Genomic DNA, 18,651 nt, shown 5'->3' with positions numbered 1-18,651 from the left:
CGCCTTCCCCCGCTCTCCCACAGCCCCGCGCGCCCCCATCCCTCCCCGCTCACCCCACAGACTCTCAGATCCCCCCGCACTTTCGGGATCCCCAAAACCACCCCAAACCCACCCAAAATCGCTGTCGCAAAGCCGGCCGCGCTTGGCGGCGCTTGCCAGCAGCCGGCGGCGCTGGGCGGCGGGCGCGGCGCGGGGAGCGGGGCCGGAGCGGGGCCGGAGCGGGGCCGGAGCGGGGCCGGAGCGGGGCCGGGGCTCGGCACCATGAAGCTGACCACGCAGGCTTACTGCAAGATGGTGCTGCACGGCGCCAAGTACCCGCACTGCGCCGTCAACGGGCTGCTGGTGGCCGAGCGGCCGCCGGCGCCGCGGCCGCCGCAGCCCGCGCTGTTCGTGGACTGCATCCCGCTCTTCCACGGCACGCTGGCGCTCGCCCCCATGCTGGAGGTGGCCCTGACCCTGGTGAGCTGCTCCCGCGGGGGTGCAAGGAGGTGCTGGGGAGGGCAGGGTGTGGAAGTGGTCCAAAAAGTGGGGGGATTGTGGTGGGAGAGATGGGGGTGCTCACATGGGGAGGAGAAGCTCCAGGGAGAGCTCAGGGCCTGAAGGGGCTCCAGGAGAGCTGCAGAGGGACTGGGGACAAGGATGGAGGGACAGGACACAGGGAATGGCTCCCACTGCCACAGAGGGTGTCTAGATGGGATTTTGGGAAGGAATTGTTCCCTGTGAGGGTGGCAGGCCCTGGCACAGGGTGCCCAGAGCGGCTGTGGCTGCCCCTGGATCCCTGGCAGTGCCCAAGGCCAGGCTGGATGGGGCTTGGAGCAGCCTGGGATGGTGGAAGATGGAACGGGATGAGCCCCTCCATCCCAAACCATCCCATTATTACATGGCTGTGAGCAAAAGGAGATCCATCCCTTCTTGATGCCATTAAAAAGAGCAAATTTCTGGTTACTCCAGGCTCATATTTAACGTTTCCCTCAGTGGTTTTTCATCCCAGTAAAGATTTTATTTTTAAACAAATTCCAGTTTCTCGGAAAGAAATTCCAGTTTTTTCCAGCTGAGATGATGCCACAGCAATGTTGACACCTTTGTGGAGCCTAAAATGATGAAATGCAGCCAGAGGCACAGGACAGAAGCTGAGCCTGATCCCTGACCAGTTACTTTTAGCATTAAACACCCCAAATTTATAATTTTAAATATATTTACAGCAGTGTGGCCGTAGCAGAGCACTGTGTGTTTTCATTAAATCAAAATTAAATGTCTTTCCACAGGGTTTGTGGCACTGAATTTTGGTAATTTAGGTCTTCAGTGCAGCTTTTTACTGTAGATCTTGCAGCAGGATCAGACTATTAGGAAATAAATCCTGTTTCTTGCAACATCTGCAGGAAGAAAATTTTCCCAGAGCCAAAGCAATGGCAGGACTGTATTTATTTACTCCCAGATTTTGGTGCAGAAAGGTAAAGATTGGAAACTCCTGGTGTTTCCCACAATAATTAGGGCTCTGTGTGGTTCACAGCCACTGCTGTGATCCTTTAAAAAATAGAATTTTACAAGAGCCCAGGGCCTTCTGCTGCTGTTCTGGGTTTAAACAAAGGCAAAGGTGTCAGTAAGTCCTGTCAGAGCAGCTGTGAAAATGGGATTTTCTCACGGAAAAGGTTGGAAGGAGGTGATCCCACATCTTCTGTACGAGCTGGCGTGTGGATCCAGAAAAACTCAGGGTGCTTAAACTCCATTTTTGTGGCAAAGCAGCTGCATTCCTGCAGGGTTTCACAGCTGTGGCAGGATTTCATGGGATCTGCTCCTTCCCAAGCTCAGTTGTTGCTGATTCTTGGTGGGGCTGGCCCTGTGGGAGGGTTTCAGAGCCACCCCCAAGTTCCACCTCCTCTTCCCTGCCCTGAGTCATCCCAGAATGGGGTGGGAGCAAAAATGTACAAAATAGAGGAGGGGCTTCCAAACTTTATGGCTTTACCTCCTAAAACTTTCACAAGGAATGAAAAAACCCAAAAAAACCCCAACCAGCACCTCCAGAGGGTGGTTGGGCACTGAATTCCCCAGGGAATGTTCACATTCCCAAGGTCCCAGAGCTCCAGGAGCGTTTGGACAGCGCTGCCAGACACAAGGAGGGATTTTGGGGTGTTGGATTGAGGGTCCCTCCCAGCTCAGGACATTCCAGGACCCTCTGATTTCCCGAGGCTGGGAGCTCCAGAGGGCAGAGCAGCAGCTCCTGTGTTTGATCTGCACTCTGAAATCCTTCCCCGAGCCAGAGTCATGAAGAAAAAGTGAATTAAGTTGCACTCGAGCCTCTGAATTTCTCTGCTAATTGGTGTGGTTTTACAACCACAGCTCCAAAAAGGAGAAACCAAGGAGCACTTCCCTCTCCTGGAATGGCTCCTCCTCCTCCTCCTTTTCCTCCTCCTTTTCCTCCTTTTCCTCCTCCTCCTCCTCCTCCTCCTCCTCCTCCTCCCAGGGTTTTCCAGCCCTGATGGCTGCAGCAAAGCAAATCCACTTTGGATTTTTCCTTGGCAGGACTAGATGTGACTAAAAATATTTCTACCATTAAAAATATTTCTAATACTAAAGATATTTCTAACATTGAAAACATTTCTACCATTAAAAATATTTATAACATTAAAAATATTTCTGATACTAAAATTATTTCTAACATTAAAAACATTCCTAACATTAAAAATATTTCTAATACTAAAAATATTTCTAATATTTCTAACAGGAGCAAATTGCAGTAGGATACCTGTAGAAACAGTGCTGGGCTTGGAAATGACAGCTGGAAACAGCTTTCATTCCAAAATGAGATTTTTTTTCCCCCCTTTGTTTTATGCAGAAGCAATTTTTAATTACCAGTTAGGAAAGTGAGAACTTAAAATCATTCTCTTCTGTCTTTCCAAGACAATTTTTGGTAGGGAACAAAAACGGATTTAGGACTGCGGTTTTTAATTTTTAAATGGATGGAGTTGGGCCTTTTTTTAATAATTATTATTATTAATTTTACTGCCTGGGCTGCTGGCTCTAATGCCAAGCTTTCAAACCACCAACAATTAAAACCAGAGTCCTAAGCCCTCAAAATGGGTTTGGAATTGAAACAGCAGCTCTTGCAGGGCTGCACAGCTTTTTTTTTATCACTTAAATCCTTGTCATCCCTTGGATTATTCACATGGCTGCTTTGTTTGGTTGGCTCTGCAGTCTAATACAATAATTATTGCTGAAAATGAGATTGATTTGACTCCCAGGATACCACAGGTCAGCACCAGATGTATTTTTGGAGGCCTTTTTAATAGAGCTGGGGAGGGTTTTTTGAGGCCGTGCTCTCTAGGGACTGCAAAGGAAAATTCAAGCTGCTTCCTCCCCTTCTGTCTTTGTGTTTTGCTGACTGGATACTCTCAATTCTAATAAAAAACATCATATATATATATATAGATACCATGTATATATATATAGATAGATATTTTCAAAGTCAGACTCAGCAGGAGGAGTTCAGCTCCAGTTTAAAGCAGCAAGAGCAGCAGTGTTTCAATTCATTTAAGTAAGAAGCAACAACCAACAAAACTACATAAGTTTAAATCAAAAATGATCTAAATTATGTGCCAAAAGTACATTTGGCTAAGCATTTACATGGAGATGCTAAATAAGGAAAAAGGAAAGGAAAGGAAAGGAAAGGAAAGGAAAGGAAAGGAAAGGAAAGGAAAGGAAAGGAAAGGAAAGGAAAGGAAAGGAAAGGAAAGGAAAGGAAAAAGGAAAAAGGAAAGGAAAACAATTTTATCTCAGTTCAGAAGCTGCTAAATGGGACAAACTTCTGCCTCACATTCACCTTTCACCTCAAGCTTTTGTTTTCTAAAGAAGGCCCCAAATGGTGGCATTTTCCCCTGGAAACTGGACATTAGCAGTAAAACCTTTCTGCAAGGACAGGGCAGCATTCTCTGAAGTGCCTTGGCAGCTGAACACCGACAGAAAATTGTCCCAGCCATTGGTGGGTGAGACCCAGCCCCTCTCCAGGCCGAGTTTAACTGTCCTGTCACTGGGATTTAGGCCAGGCTTTGACTGAGACAGCTCCTTGCTCTTTTGCTCCATTTGGTTAATGCTTCCCATCATCCTCCAAACGCTCTGCTGGGTTTCTGCATCCCAGCTCCATCAGCCCAACTGCGAGCACTCCCACAGCCAGACAGAAATATGGATTTATTTCAAGAGCCCCGTGGCAGCGATGGAGCAGCCGCTTTATTTACAGGACAGCCATGAGATTTCCTTCATCCTGGCTTGTTCTGTTTTTTTTTTCTTGATCCTGGTGGGGTTTTCCCCTAGGACTCATTGTTCCCATTGCTTTTCCAGATTGATTCCTGGTGCAAGGAGAACAGCTACGTGATAGCTGGATATTACCAGGCGAACGAACGCGTGAAAGATGCCAGGTGTGTTGGGCCAATATTTCCTTCTGTTTGCTCTTTTAGCTCGTACCTTGGACTCTGCCAGCAGCAATCATCCCCATAAATCAGGCGTGTGTGATTCCCTCTGACAACTGTCAGCTGCTTCCACATTGTCTCCGTGGGGCTGCGGGATGTGGCCTTTGGTCAGGTGCAGAAAGTCCTGGCTTTGCAGAATCCTTGCTCTCCTCCCGTGGCTGCTATAAAAGGCCACTCTTTGAATGAGTGCCAGCTTCTTGAATTGCAGTTGTCAGGGAAAAAGCCAAAATCTGCAGAGTGTTTGCTCGTGCAGTATGGATCTTGGAAAGTCTGGCGACTCCCAGGATCTTATGGAAAGTCAGGAGTGACCTGATTCTTTCTGAATTTCCTCATTGTCACTGAGTTTTTTCAAAGCAGTTTTTTACGTGGTGAAGAAGTGGAAGATGATGTCAGTCATGCAGTGATATCTCTTATTTATCACTTCTCTTCCTGAGGATTAGTCATTTTTTTTCCCTGCTGGCTGACTCAGATTACTCACTAAACAATAAGGAACCTTCCTGTGGAGCCACAGTTTAATTTTAGATTTGTATATTCCATGTTTTCCCCTCTATCTGTTGGACAAATCCAGGATTGGGACTAATTAGAATAAGAGCAACTTGTTTAAAGTGTTATGCCCCATTCCTGGAAGTGTCCAAGGTTGGATGAGGCTTGGAGCAACTTGGGATCATGGAAGGTGTCCCACCCATGGCAGGGGATGGGATGAGAGGATCTTTAAGGTCTCTCCCCACCCAAACCATTCCACAATTATGTGATTCCAGTTATTTCTTAATGTATATTCAGACTCAATTATGTTTTTTAAGGAACACTCGTGACTTCTAAGGATAAAAGCATTATTTGTCCTTTCCTTATAAATCTGCTGAACACATTTTTGAGGAGAAGTTACAGTTTTTTCTCTTTGAGGTTTGAAAGAATATCACAGGCTTGATGGTTTTTCGAAAGTTCAGTTTGATTTCTGAAGATAACTGGCACCACACAGAGATTGTCAATGGCTCCACATTAAGTGGCACCACATAGAGATTGTCACCTTTGAAACGTGGTAAAGTTTGTCACAGGTTATCGAATTCAGTGCAGACTGGGGAGGAAACTCAGTTTCTTTTAGCACCACACAGAGATTGTCAATGGCTCCACATTAAGTGGCACCACATAGAGATTGTCACCTTTGAAACGTAAAGGGTGTCACAGGTTATCTGATTTCAGTGCAGACTGGGGAGAAAACTCAGTTTCTTTTTTAAATGCCTGCCAGGACAGAGTCTTTGATCTGGGGGAAGAAGACAGGAGGCCACCAAATGTTGATTCCATGTCATTCCAAAGCCATTCCTAAAGGCAGCTGAGCTCCAGTTCAGGTGCTGCAGAGCCTTCTATCAGCTGTGGCATCAGCTCCTTTATCTTGTTCCTGTTTGCAAGCACCCAGAGTCACTCTCACATCTCTCTGAGCTCATTTCCTGCTGCTTTCAGCTGAAACCTGTGGCTCCCACCACTCAGTTCCTTTTCCTTTCTGCTCCAGCCCAAACCAGGTTGCAGAGAAGGTGGCCTCCCGGATTGCCGAGGGTTTCACGGACACTGCGCTCATCATGGTAAAGAACTTCCTTCCCCTCAGCCCCCTGTGTGTCCTGAGCCTGCTGCTGGGCCAGGGAAATGCTGTTCTCTGGCTGCTTTCGTGAGGAGTTCAGTTTCTCTTCCCCTCCAAAATGCTCTGGGGGAGAAATGCAACGAGCAGTGAGGTACAGTGTAAATCCACAGAGAGGCTGTGGTGAGCTCTCTGCCACCTCAGAAGAACTGGAGGCTTTCTCTACATGTTCAGGCAGCAATTTATTGCTCCAGCCCACCTCCTGCAACTTAAATTCTTATATTTAATGTCCCAAACTGGGCTTTTCCTCCTCACTGCTGTGACAAAGGACATTGGCAGCTTACATGGGTCAGTTTGAGGGTAAAACAGTGGGTAGGTGTAGAATACTCTGTTTTTACAAACTGATTTGGGGTTTATTTCCTCTCTTGGGATGCTGAGGAGGAGACTGAGGTGGTGTTTCCATGTCCCACCCCAGGTTGACAACACCAAGTTCACCATGGAGTGTGTGGAGCCTGCCATCCACGTGTACGAGCTGCATGAGAACAAGTGGAGGTGCAAGGACCCCCACGTGTGAGTGAGCCAGGAATTCCACGGGCTTTGGGGAAAACCAGGCAGTCCCTGGGAGGACTCTGCATTCAGAGTTTCTCTGAGGTGGTTCCTGTCTGTTTCTCTGGGCTGGAGTGAAGGCACTTGAGACAGTAGTTCACATTGGGACTCAGGTGTTTATTATCTATCAGTGAAACAGTCTCACTACTGTGAGTTCTGCAGCCTTTCATTAAAAGGCACAAAATGGCTAACAATCTCTTGTTACAAGGTCTTTTAAGACTAAATTATCCAATTAAGAAAGGACACCTAGATTGTTTTCCCTTTTAACCCACTAACTGATCCCAAAGAGCCCACAATGTGGACTTCCCTGTCCAATTACAAAACATCACCCAAACCCATGGAGAAGAAGGAAGAGGAAGGTAAAGAAAAACAGCCAGCCTCCGCCCTAAAACCTCCATCTTTCTTCATATTTATTTTTATATTCTAAAACCCCAAACTTTTAAGTTTTCTACCCTGTAATATAACCAGCTCCACACCCATAATCCCAGTGCTATCAATCAATTTTGGAATCCTGTCCCACGGCCTCAGGTCAAATGCAGTGCTCTCTTGTCAGCACAGAAAGTTTAAAATTCCCAGCATGCAGGATTCCAGCAGATTCCGACTGATGCCTGGTTCTTTCCCATCCTAGTGACTTCTGTGAGGACTGGACGGAAGCGCAGCGGATCGCTGCCTCCCTGCTGGACAGCAAGTCCTACGAGACCCTGGTGGATTTCGATAATCACCTGGACGACATCCGCAACGACTGGACAAACCCGGAGATCAACAAAGCTGTGCTGCACCTCTGCTAGGAGGGATCCTCCTCACCGATCCATGGGCATTCCCACTCTGTACTGAAGAGAGAAAAATGCTATTTTTGAATGTAAATAGAGTTCATATTCAGTACCTTGTGTGGAAAGCTGACTGATTAAAGAGGAGTGGCCTGTCCCGTGGCGCGGTGCTGTGTCCGTAAAGCCACGGAATGTTGGTGGTGACATTCCCTGGAAGAGCTGCCAGCTGTCACTTCCAGCTGTCCTCGTGGACACCATCCCACTTGTAGTGAATGTTGCTATTCCTTGGAAACCAGAACTGCTTCTGCTTGGCCCTCACTGTTCCTATTCCAAAGTTTTGACTTCAGCTTTTCTAATCTTTAGAGAGGTTACTTTTTAATGATTTCTGGAAATACCTTTCCAAAAAAAAAAAAAAAAGCAATCCTGTCCTCAGGTGAGAGATTTTAAGGGCAAATAGATCAAATGGGAGGTGAATGGTTTCTTCTGGCCTGGGTTGCAATTGTAACTCTCTTGGCACAGTAAAATGCAAACTGCTGAGGATGTTCCATGCTCATGTGTCACCTGTTTTGCAGTGCTTTAGCATGACAGAGAGTTTTAAAGCAGTATTTCCAAATAATCTGGTGATTCCTGCTCTCCGTGGGCTTGGCAAGCACAGTTACTGCTTGAATGTGTTAAACCCAAAGTAAATGATTTATAAAAAGGACTGGAAGCACACTACTGAGTTTGAATCTGCAGTTGGAGTCTACAGTAGTGAAATACTGTATTAATTTTGTGCATTTTTGGGGGGTAGTTAATCAGCAGATCTCATTTTCCCCGTGATCCAAGTACATGGAATCAGGGGGTCGGGGAACAGCCTAGTTCATTTTCCATTAATATTTATTTACAATAAGTTTCCTGGACAATGCAGCCTTATACCAGCCTAGAAGAGCTCTTTGTTGCCTCTCTCCTAGCTGTAGTTAAACACAGCCTCAGCCTGCCACAATTCCTCCAGATTTCCTTCTCCTCCTGCCCAGAAATGTTGTTCCAAGGAAGATCCAAATATCCACAAAACGTCTGCCTGTCTCAAATCTTAGTGTTAAAATCAGCAAAGTTTGGGTTGGAAGGGTCTGAGAGATCATCTCATTTCACAGCAGGGACACCTTCCCCAAGAGCAGGTTCTCCAAGCCCCATCCAACCTGGGCTTGCTTCAAAATGGAATTGTCAGAACCTCTCAATTTTGAGTCAGTAAGCCCAAGTTCTACTCCTGGTCTTGGGGAGGGATGGGGCAAGGCTGAAATCCCATTTGCAGCAGGGAATGGACCCTGGATGCCCCCAGGCCGTGGAGTTCCCTCCAGGTGAGATTCCCCAGGGCCACGGGGTGAGGTGGGAGGGAGGAGAGGAAGCTTTGGGCACTTTGGTTTTTATCTCCCTGCTGTGCACGGGTGAGGTGTGATTACCAAAGAGGTTGGCACCGGGTGAGGTGTGATTACCAAAGAGGTTGGCACCGAGTCAAGAACCTTCCCTAGGCTGAGTCAGCCTTGCAGGAGAGGGAAATGTTTTCACTTGTTGACTGAAAACATGTATTTAGCTCCCCAAACCAGCCAGATAACACATCCCAGTGGCTGCTGCACTCTGTATCTGTAGGAAAAGATATCCCTGGAGCAGAATGCAGAGCACCCAGGCTGCAGGAAGAGGACTTTGTACAAACGCCCAGTGAAATCCAAGGTATTGTTCCTGAGGCAGATCTTTATCTTTGCCAGATTCCTCTCTGGGGTTGTCAGAAGGAGCTGCTGAGTCTCCTGAGCCACAGGAAATGTGTTTCTTGTTCTTTGTAACAGCATCTCCTAATCAAGCTTTGATCATAAATATGCAAATTCAGGCTAATCCTGCTCCCCCTGTTAGGCAGTTTGTCTCCTCAGTGTGTAACCTGCTGGAATATTCCCTGTGACTAACCTGGGACACGCTGCTGGAAGGGGAGCAGCTTTTAGTGCTTTGTCTTCCCCCTTTTTAATCTTCTCTTTGCTTTCAAATGGGGATTTTTTGCCACTAGCAGAAGCTCAGGCTGGCTTTAAGCAAAGAGGACAAACCTGCAGATCTTATCTCCCGTGGCCTATTTGCATTGAAGGCTGGACAAAAGCAGCAATTCCATAAATCCAGGCTCTCCTGGAAGAATGAGGAAGCTGCAGGGCTCAGGGAAGGCTGTGTTCCCTTTCCTGCTGATGTGCCCGGAGCAAATGCTGCTTTCCTGGCTGGTTGATCTGCTGGATTCAGGGCAGGAATTCCAGGTAATTCCTTTTAAAACTTCAGGGGGAGGAAATCTTGGGGAAGGCATCTCTTGCTGAGATCTGGGAGGGCAGCACTGGAAATGTGTGTCCTACTCATTTTGGTTTGTTAGCAATTAATGACTTCCAGGATTAACTTTTTTCTCCCTATCCACCAAAATTTGGAGATTTGGCATTTGCCTGCCCAGATGTTTTTTTTTAAGTCCCAACTTTTTACCTCATCCACACGACCTGAAGCATTTGGAAAAAAGAATCCATGAATGGTTTGGGTGGGAAAAGATCTCAAAATCATCCCATTGCACCCTCTGCCATGGGCAGGGACTCCTTCCACTGTCTCAGGCTGCTCCCAGCCCTGTCCAGCCTGGCCTTGGGCACTTCCAGGGATCCAGGGGCAGCCACAGCTGCTCTGGGCACCTGTGCCAGGGCCTCAGCACCCTCCAGGGAACAATTCCTTACCAAAATCCAATCTAAATCCCCTCTGTGGCAGTGGGAGCCATTCCCTGTGTCCTGTCCCTCCATCCCTTGTCCCCAGTCCCTCTGCAGCTCTCCTGGAGCCCCTTCAGGCCCTGGCAGGGCTCTGAGCTCTCCCTGGAGCCTTCTCCTCTCCAGGTGAGCACCCCCAGCTCTCCCAGCCTGTGGGATTCTCTTTTCCCCACTCAACCCGATTTTCCAGAACAGTGACAAACATTCCACAAGCAGAGGGGTGACAGGAGCCAGGGAATCCCTGACCAGCTGTTCCTGGAGCACTCAAAGTGAGGTCCCTGCTCCCAGGGAATGCCAGGTCCCACATTCTCCCTGAGCTCATCACTCTGTGTGCCCATACGAGGATTTGGGGAAGTTTTTTCCCCATCCACCAAGCGAAGCAGCCTGCTGCTGGCATTTTCCCTCTTCCCATCTGCTCCTGGGATGTTCCCTCCCCGAGGAAAGCCAGCAGAGATGTTCCAGCTCCAGCTCGTGGAGCTGATGCGGGAGCAGGTGAGCGGTTCAGAGATCACCTGGCACAGCTGGAGCCAGAAGCAGACAGATGTGCAGAGCCCACCCCAGCCGTGAGGGGCGGCCCCCTGCCCCCAGGAATTCCTCTGGCGAGTGGCAGAGGAGGAGAGGTGACAGTGACAGATGCAGGAAGCAGTGCCCGGTCTCTCTCTCCCTGGCTCCCGGCCTAATCGAGCTGGAGGAGGGCACTGCCAGGGAGAGCCGGGCTGATGCTAATGGAGGAGGCTGTTAGCGGGGTGGGCTTGCGGCTGAGTGCAGCCTGGAGAATGGCCTCGAGGGGAAATGTGCTCGGTCTGTGAGCTCTGCTTCTCGTTTGGGTGGAATTCATCTCCTGGAGCCGAGCTGGGGCACCCACGCGAGCTGGTCCCTCTTGGGCTGCTCCCCTCCCATCCTGCCCAGGCTCTGCTATTCCCAGCTGGGTTTGAACACCTCCACACATCCCAGTCCAGCAGCACAGCCCCCTCCTCGCCTCCCCCAGCGCCCTGAGCCAGCCCTCCCGCAGCCGGCAGCGCTTTCTGTGTGCCCAAGGAGCCGCTGAGGGCTTTATCGATTTCCCTTTTTTATTTTTTTTCACTGTCGCTTTTAGACCACATTTTCACCCAGCCTTCTCCTTCGAAAGTCCACCCCAGCTGCTTCCCTTCCTCTTGGTTTCCAGAGGCAGATTCGGAGAGGACGCACGGGGGGCTGGCAGGGGGGACAGCGCTCCTGCGTGTGGCACTTCCAGCCTGCCGGAGCTGGGATGAGGGAAGCAGGGAACTCTGCTCTTAGGAACAGCCGGTAGGTGTGCTGGGGCTCAGGGCTCACTCCAGGAGTGCTCCCAGGCTGCTCTGGCTGCAGCACTCCGGCGGGATGCGGGCAGGATCCGTGCCAGGCATGGCCCGCTCTGCGCACAGCCAGCCCAGCCCGCCAAGGCCGGGCGAAACGCCGCCGCCCTTCCTAGAAATGCACCCTGGAGCTTAAAAGATGGACCTAATTGAAAAACTCTATCGAGGTTGTAGCAGCAGGGGATAAAAGGGAAAGCTGGGCCCAGATTAACCTGGAGCTCAGCGAGCCGGGAAGCGCGGCGGCCGTGGCCAGCTCCCTGAGCCAATTCCCGGCCGTGGGCTCCCGGCTGAATCCATGCCGGGGGAGAGGTGCCTTGTTCTGGATGCAGGAGCTCTGTGCCTCAGCAGCTCTGTGCCTCAGGAGCTCTGTGCCTCAGGTAGGTGCTCGCTCCCCCCTTCCCTCCCGACCCCTCTGCAGCAGCTCCTGCCCCATCCCGCTGGATTTTCTCCACGCGGTTCCTGCCGCTGTCTTGCTCTGCTGCTCCTGCCAAGAGCCCGTGTTTGGGGAATGCTGGAGCTGCTCCAGTTCCCCCGGAGCCTGCATCTTCAGCTGCCTCCTCGTGACATCCTCCTCCCTCCCTCCCTCCCCACGGGTGCCAGCCCTGGTGACTCTGGATCTCCGGGAGTTTCTCCTCCGCTCCCAGCACTGGTTGCCACTTCCAGCTCCAGCAAGCCCCTTTCTGGGGCAGCTCCAGAGCCAGGCTGGGAGCAGCCCTTTCCCCTGCTCAGGCCAGAAGGGCCGGGGGCAGGAGGGGACAGGTGGCCTCGTTAGCACGGAGCCAGGGTGACGTGTCACCTGCGTTAGCAGACCCTGCCACTCTGTGACCCAGAAACTGCTTCCTCCCCCTCGCTGCTGGAAGGGGAGCCCAGCTGGTGTTTGCAGGAGCAGCTCCTGAAGGCAGCCAGCAGAGCTGCTCCGGGCTCTCCAGCCAAAGCTTTTCTTGTGGCCAGCGTTTGCACAACGCGTCCCTTGTCCCTGCGGTTCCTCTGGCGCCTGGGAAGCAGCAGCTCTCCCTGCCCTTCCCCCAGAGGGAATCTGGGATGCTGCCCTCCATCCTCACCCCTCAGCAGGGCTCCAGCCCCGGGCCAGGATGGAGCAGGAGTGTTGGGAAGCAGCGGGAGAGGAGCAGCCCAGTTCCAAAGGGACACAGGCAGGACTGGAAACCAGCCCGTGGCCACCTCAGGGGACAGCCGGGCTCTGGCAGCTCTGCAAGGACAAAACCCACCCACCCCCCAAGCCCACCCTCTTCCTCCCCTGGCCAGCTGCCTCCTGGTGGGCTTTGGCCCCTGGGCCTGCTGTGATGCTCAGCAAGCCACAGCTCAGAGCCTTGTGACAGGAGCCAGGACACCTGGAAGGGCTGTGACCCTGGAATGGGGTGTGGAGCCCACTGGGCTGCTCCTGTTCCTGGCACTCAGCTCACCCAGCAGGGACCAGACACCAGAGGGGCTCCAGGCCACTCCCAGTCACCTCGAGGTGGACAACCCCCACTTTTTAAACCTTCACAAAGGTTTTTGTTCGTTCACCAGCCCTGGGGAGGACAGGAAGGGGTGTTTGACGCTGTGTTTGTGCCTATCAGGTGTCAGCAGAGCAGCTGGAGCTGTGCTGCACCCGCAGAACTAACCACAGGTATTTCAGCAGCCTGCTGTTTATGTTTCCCATCCCTGCTGCAGCAAGACAATCGCTTTTTGTCACTGTTGTAGCAACAACTGCTGCTCCAGGCCGGGCTAATTCCAGCCCTGGTGGGTTTGGGGCTGTTTGTTCTCACCCAGCAGCAGCAAACAGGTAGTTTTGGAGACAGGCAGTAAAACAGCTCAGGGTGGAGGCAGGATTTGTGCTGCTCTGATTTCTGCTGCCAGGGAGCAACCCCTGGCTCCATGGGATGCTGAGTTTGGGATGGGATCTTGAAAGATCAGCTTTGCCAGGCTCTGCCTCAGGACTCGTCTCTAAGTCTTAGACTTTGTAGCTGAACAGGGGAAAAAATCCACATAAACAGATTAATTTGTCAGTTTTCTGGGAGGAATAAAGGGAGCTGTGGGTTGCAAATGTTTCTGCCCAGGACTATGCCCACAGCTGGAGCTGCAGCCTTGCCCTGTGCCACCCTCCCCTCTCCTGGAGCTCTGCATAACTCAGTTATTTGACAAATCAGAGGAGTCAGATCGGGAAGGAAATCAGCTCTTCCCAGGTTTCTGACTTTCATCAGACATGGCAGGACCAAACCAGCAGAAAGTGGAGCAGACCCCCCCGTTTGCTCTCCCTGCTGCCCTTCGTGCCCATCCCAGCCGGGCTCTGATCCCACCACAGCCCTCCCAAAGAGCTGGCATCGGCTCTCTGCTGATCCCGGGTGAAGTTCCAAGCTTCCCTTCCCTTCCCTCCCACCCTGCCTCCCACTGCCGGGATCCCGGGTGAAGTTCCAAGCTTCCCTTCCCTTCCCTTCCCTTCCCTCCCACCCTGCCTGCCACCGCCGGGGGTGTTTAATGTGCTGCCGGCGTTCCCCGCGCCCCACATTTGAGCCTCTGCTTTTCACCCAGCCTGAAAAGCAGCCTGAAAAGCTCGGGGCCTCGCCTCTTCATTCAGGAGGAGGGGGAACATGGAAAAGCCTCCTGCTGCTGCTGCTAATGCAGAGAGAGCGGCTGCTCCGTGGGCACAGCCTTCCCCCGGGCATCTCCGAGCCGGAGCGCTCATCCTGGGAATGGTGAGGATCCACTGGTGCCCTTCCCGCTGCCAGGCTGGCCGTGGGGCTGGCAAGGGGAAAAGAGCCTTCCTGGGAGCTGGCGAAGGTGGAGCTGCCCCCAGAGTTGGTGTCTTGTGCTGCTCTGATTTCTGCTGCCAGGGAGCAACCCCCGGCTCCATGGGATGCTGCTGCTCTGAGTTTGGGATGGGATCTTGAAAGATCAGCTTTGCCAGGCTCTGCCTCAGGACTCGTCTCTAAGTCTTAGACTTTGTAGCTGAACAGGGGAAAAATCCACATAAACCGATTAATTTGTCAGTTTTCTGGGGGAATGTCCTTGACATCAGGACCTCGGGGATGCCTGGGGTGGTGCGGACACTCACTGGCCCTTTGGGGCACTTGGTAGCCCTCAGGCTGCTTGTGGGGATGTTGGATGCCCGGGGGCTTTGCCGGCAGCCCAGGGCACTCCTTCCTCTCCCTCTCTCTGGCTCTGGACCGCCCTGTGCAGCGGGCTGGGAGCAAAGCAGCGCTTCCCCGTCACCCACCGGGCACGGCTGGGCTGGCAGCGGGGGCTGGATGGGAGGAGCCGCTCACCTCATTCACCAGGTTCCCAACCAACCCCGCCGAGCCCGAAGCCGGCCGGCTGCCTCCTCCTGCCGCCCTCCTCCCCGGGGATCGCCCGTGCCAGCCTCCGGCACCCGGGAGCGGCCGGCGGCGCGGGGAGGGTGGCATGGACCGCGGGCATCGCCCCTCCGGGCACCGGGTAAGTGCCACCCCCTCGGCTTTGTCCCTTTCCCCCTTCCCAGTGCAGCCCCTGAGTGTTCCCCACCCTGGCCGGGCAGCTCCAGTGACGCCTGCCATGAGTGTCTGGGTTTTTTTGGAGCGTGGACTCGTCGGGATGTGAATATTTCCTTGGCCTGGTGCTGGCACACGGCAGCGAAGTTGGAGCCCCAGCAGCAGGAATCGCGCTGGAATGCTGGCAGGGGGAGTTCCCCCAAATTCTGGAGCTGGAATCTGGCCCTTGTTCATGGGGAGGGGGCTGCTGTGTCCTCTGCAAGGGTTTGGCCACAGGGGGAGATCCAGAGGATGAGATTCCAGAGGATCAGATCCCAGAAAATCAGATCCCAGAGGATGAGACTGAAGAGGATCAGATCCCAGAAGATCAGATCCCAGAGGATGAGATCTCAGAGGATCAGATCCCAGAGGATGAGATTGAAGAGGATCAGATCCCAGAAAATCAGATCCCAGAGGATGAGATTCCAGAGGATCAGACCCCAGAGGATCAGATCCTAGAGGATGAGATTCCAGAGGAGACCCCCTGTGCCCAGAGCTGGGTGTCCCCAGCATGACCCTGCTCTGTCCCCGAGTGGTGTGAGCCACCAGCAGGTGCCAAAACCCACAGGATTTGCCTCAGAACAGATTTCTTGACACTTGGGCAGCCTCCAGGAGAGCTGCAAAGTGAGGTCCTGGGGAGGACTCCACTCCCCAGCCCTGGGGGAGCTCCCAGCTCAGGCTGCACCTGGGGAACTGATAAAAATACAGAATTAAAAGCAGAGCTAGCAAATTTTCACTTCCCCTTGCTGGCTGCTGCCGACCCACCTCAGGGCTTCTTGGAAAGGCAGAGGTCAGGCAGGGGGGGCAGAGGCTTTCCTTGGCTCTCTGTGTGGCCCAGAGCTTGGAAGAGCCAAAATGAGTCACTGACCCTCATCCCAATGAGCTTTTCCCAGCAGCTGTGGGAGGAGGGGGAGGATTTCCCAATAAAGGGACTTTTTTAGCAGAAAAATTGTCAGCACCTTGAAAAAATGGTGTCCCACAGTGGGAATTATCCATCCAAAAGCAGTGGGGACATCGGGGATGCCCAAGAGGAGCAGGATGATGTGAATTCCAGCACTGCTCTGGCTCAGCCCTGGGAGGCAGCTCTGGGATCATCCCTCTGTTTCCCCTGGGTGGGCTCGGGGCTTTCTCTGCAAGAACCAGCCTAAAACCAGCCCAGATTCTCCTGCTCCCAACCTTCTCACCCTGAAATATTCTCAGCCCAGGGATGGAGAAGCTGGGATGGGACCAGCACCCAGCACCAGGCTCCTTCTCCACCCTCCCAAAAAGTTCTTGCTGGACCTCATCGGGCCCGATTGAGTCACCCGAGTGCCGTGACATCACCGGTGGTTTTGTGAGCGAGCAGCCGCGTTTCCTGTGGCTCCTGTAGACACAGACACGCAGGGAGAGATGTGAGCTTTCAGCTCCTGCTCCTTCCTCCCCCCAGGGTGGTTTGCCTCAGCCCTCTCCTCTCTTCCCCAGCGGCGAGGGCCGGCGGCGGGGCTGGAGAGCTGCGTCCCGCTGAGAGGATGAAAACATGGGGCTCAAGTTATCCTGCCTGAAAGGTGAGCTTGGGGTGGGGGTCTGGGGTCCCTGAAGGCTCCTGGGGGGTGGTTGTACCCAGGGGAAGTTTAGGTGTGGGCAGTTTCAGTGGAGTTTGGGAATGTGGTGGAATTTCTGGAGTCCCACAGGTGACCTGTTGCGCCTGGATCGCCCCAAAGAGGATTTTGCCAGATTTATTTTGCCAGCTTTATTTTTCCCAGCTTTATTTTCCCAGTCCTGTGCTTGTCCTACACCCTTTGTTCTGGAGAATCCATGGGTTAAGGGCAGCCCTGGATAAATCAGATGGGTTTCCTCGGAGGAGGAAAGGGCTGCTCAGGGACACGTGGGTGGGATGCAGGGCTCAGCCCAATCCAGGCTGGCCCCAAGCATCCCTCACTGCTCCCCTCTCCCCAGGGATACTCCAACCAGGAGCTTCTTCCCCAACTTGAATTTTCTTAATGGATTTAGGCTGGGAATGGCGTCAGGGATGTCTGCACAGGGGCAAAGCTTTTAGTGCTGCCGGCCTCGCAGGGCCAGGGCTGGATATGGCATCTCCCATTAGCTCTGCATCCCTCTGACTCCTGCTAATCGTCCTTGGGGTCGTTAGGGATGGGGCTTAATGAGGATCCCTCTGCAGGATGCAGGGCTGCCTCTTCCCTGGCTTTTCCCAAGCCCAGATTCTCGGGGATTCTCATTGTGATGGGCACAGAGTTGGATGCATCACCCAAAAATAAGCTCTGCCTCCTCTCTGCATCAGGGATATTGGGAGGGAGTGGTCAGGGGGGTTTGGGGTCTCACAACCCCCTCTGTCCGACAAGGGATAACTGAAGAGGGGAAGCAAGCAGCCAGGGAATCCCAATCCTGCCCCAAATCCAGGACAAAGCCCCAAAATATTCCCCCATGCTTCCAGACCCCTCTGATGAGCTTGGAGCCTGGAATAAAACAAAAGACCCTCCCCCTTTTCCAGCTCCCTTACATAAGGCAGGGCTTTATCCTTAATTAAAAAGAGATTAAAAATATCAGTGTCTGTCCCCTCCGGGCATTTTCTTGCTTGGGAAGAGCTGAAACCTCCCTGGATGCCGCCTGTGCCGCACGGGGCTTTTCTCCTGATTAAAAAAGCAGATTAAAGCGATCTGCTCCCCTCAGGGAGGGTGGGCTGGGCAGGTGGTCGAGGGAGGAGGGGACCCCCCTCTGGAACCCCCCCAAAATCCGAGGTGGATGGAGGTGTGAGGATGCTGTGGATTCTCCACTGGCTCACAAAGGGCTGACACGGAGGAGGGCGGGGAGATGCTGCAGCCCCGTGCCTGATCTCTTCTTGTTCCCCAAATTTCCCCAGGCCTGAAGATGTGTGTGAGCAGCGGGAACGGCAGCGACGGGACCCCGACCCCGGGACAGAAGCACCTGCACGTGCCCTCCATCATCGTCACACCCCCCACGCCCACGGGCACCACGCTGTCCCGGCGTGGGGAGGGCCCCTCACCCTGCAGCCCGTGCTGAGAGGGGACACGGGGGACACCAGGATGTCAGGATGGAGCCACAGCCCCCAGGGCGATGCTGCAGCTGCCAGGGACACACGGGGCACCCACACGGGTGGGTTTGGACACCAGGGATTGGGGTTTGTCCCTTTTCCTGACAGCGCCGGGGAGGGGATCCCCCCACGGTGAATAAAACCCTGGGGATCCGCACCCCAAACTTGGCTGTGTCAGCACGGGGGTGGGGGGGTGGGTTGTGCACCCCAAAACACGCCAGCACCACCCCCTCCGTGCCCGTGGGGGGCCAAAAGTGGGGTCCACACCCCTCCAGGAGGGATTGGAGAGTCCATTTCAGCAAACAGCAGCGGGAAAATGAACTCGGCGCCATCACCTGCACCCCGCGGATCGGCCGCATCCCGGCGCGGAGCCGGGGGCGACGCTTCCCGGGGAGCGGCGGCGCCCGGAGCCGGCGGGAGAGGCGGGAGTGTGAAAGCAGATGGAAATGTAATTTTTTAATGACAGCAGCAGATGGCAAAAGACACGCGAGAGGAGGCGCAGCGCGGGGGAGACGCTCCCGGAGCGCCCGGCACGCGCCGGCGGCACCGGGAACGGGGGCTCGGGGACCCTCCTGGTGCCACCCGTGGTGGGGGTCCCCAGGGGTTGGCTCCCACCCCAGG

At 53.3% G+C, this 18,651-nt stretch overlaps 1 protein-coding gene and 1 long non-coding RNA gene across 7 annotated transcripts; both read left to right on the top strand.

Annotated features, from left to right (window-relative positions):
- Positions 1-164: 164 nt before the first annotated feature.
- EMC8 (ER membrane protein complex subunit 8) lies at positions 165-8,103 on the top strand. The gene is made up of 5 exons (XM_039721385.1): positions 165-459; positions 4,333-4,409; positions 5,965-6,034; positions 6,503-6,597; positions 7,262-8,103. The coding sequence occupies exons 1-5, from the start codon at positions 262-264 to the stop codon at positions 7,419-7,421; spliced, it is 600 nt and encodes a 199-aa protein (XP_039577319.1). The 5' UTR covers positions 165-261; the 3' UTR covers positions 7,422-8,103.
- Positions 8,104-10,266: 2,163 nt separating this feature from the next.
- On the top strand, positions 10,267-18,187 carry LOC120508078. 6 transcript variants are annotated; one of them, XR_005628921.1, is made up of 3 exons: positions 10,267-11,431; positions 16,408-16,525; positions 17,839-18,187. It is a non-coding gene; the product is annotated as an uncharacterized LOC120508078 (long non-coding RNA). The 6 variants fall into 6 exon arrangements; XR_005628920.1 differs by lacking the exon at positions 10,267-11,431 and adding an exon at positions 11,450-11,855; XR_005628918.1 differs by lacking the exon at positions 10,267-11,431 and adding an exon at positions 13,951-14,171.
- Positions 18,188-18,651: the final 464 nt, after the last annotated feature.

The sequence above is a fragment of the Passer montanus genome, unplaced genomic scaffold (genome assembly GCF_014805655.1).
Source record: "Passer montanus isolate IOZ18808 unplaced genomic scaffold, ASM1480565v1 scaffold45, whole genome shotgun sequence".
Lineage (NCBI taxonomy): Eukaryota > Metazoa > Chordata > Aves > Passeriformes > Passeridae > Passer > Passer montanus.
The sequence above is the reverse complement of the archived record's forward strand: the minus strand, read 5'-3'. Positions and strand labels throughout refer to the sequence as shown.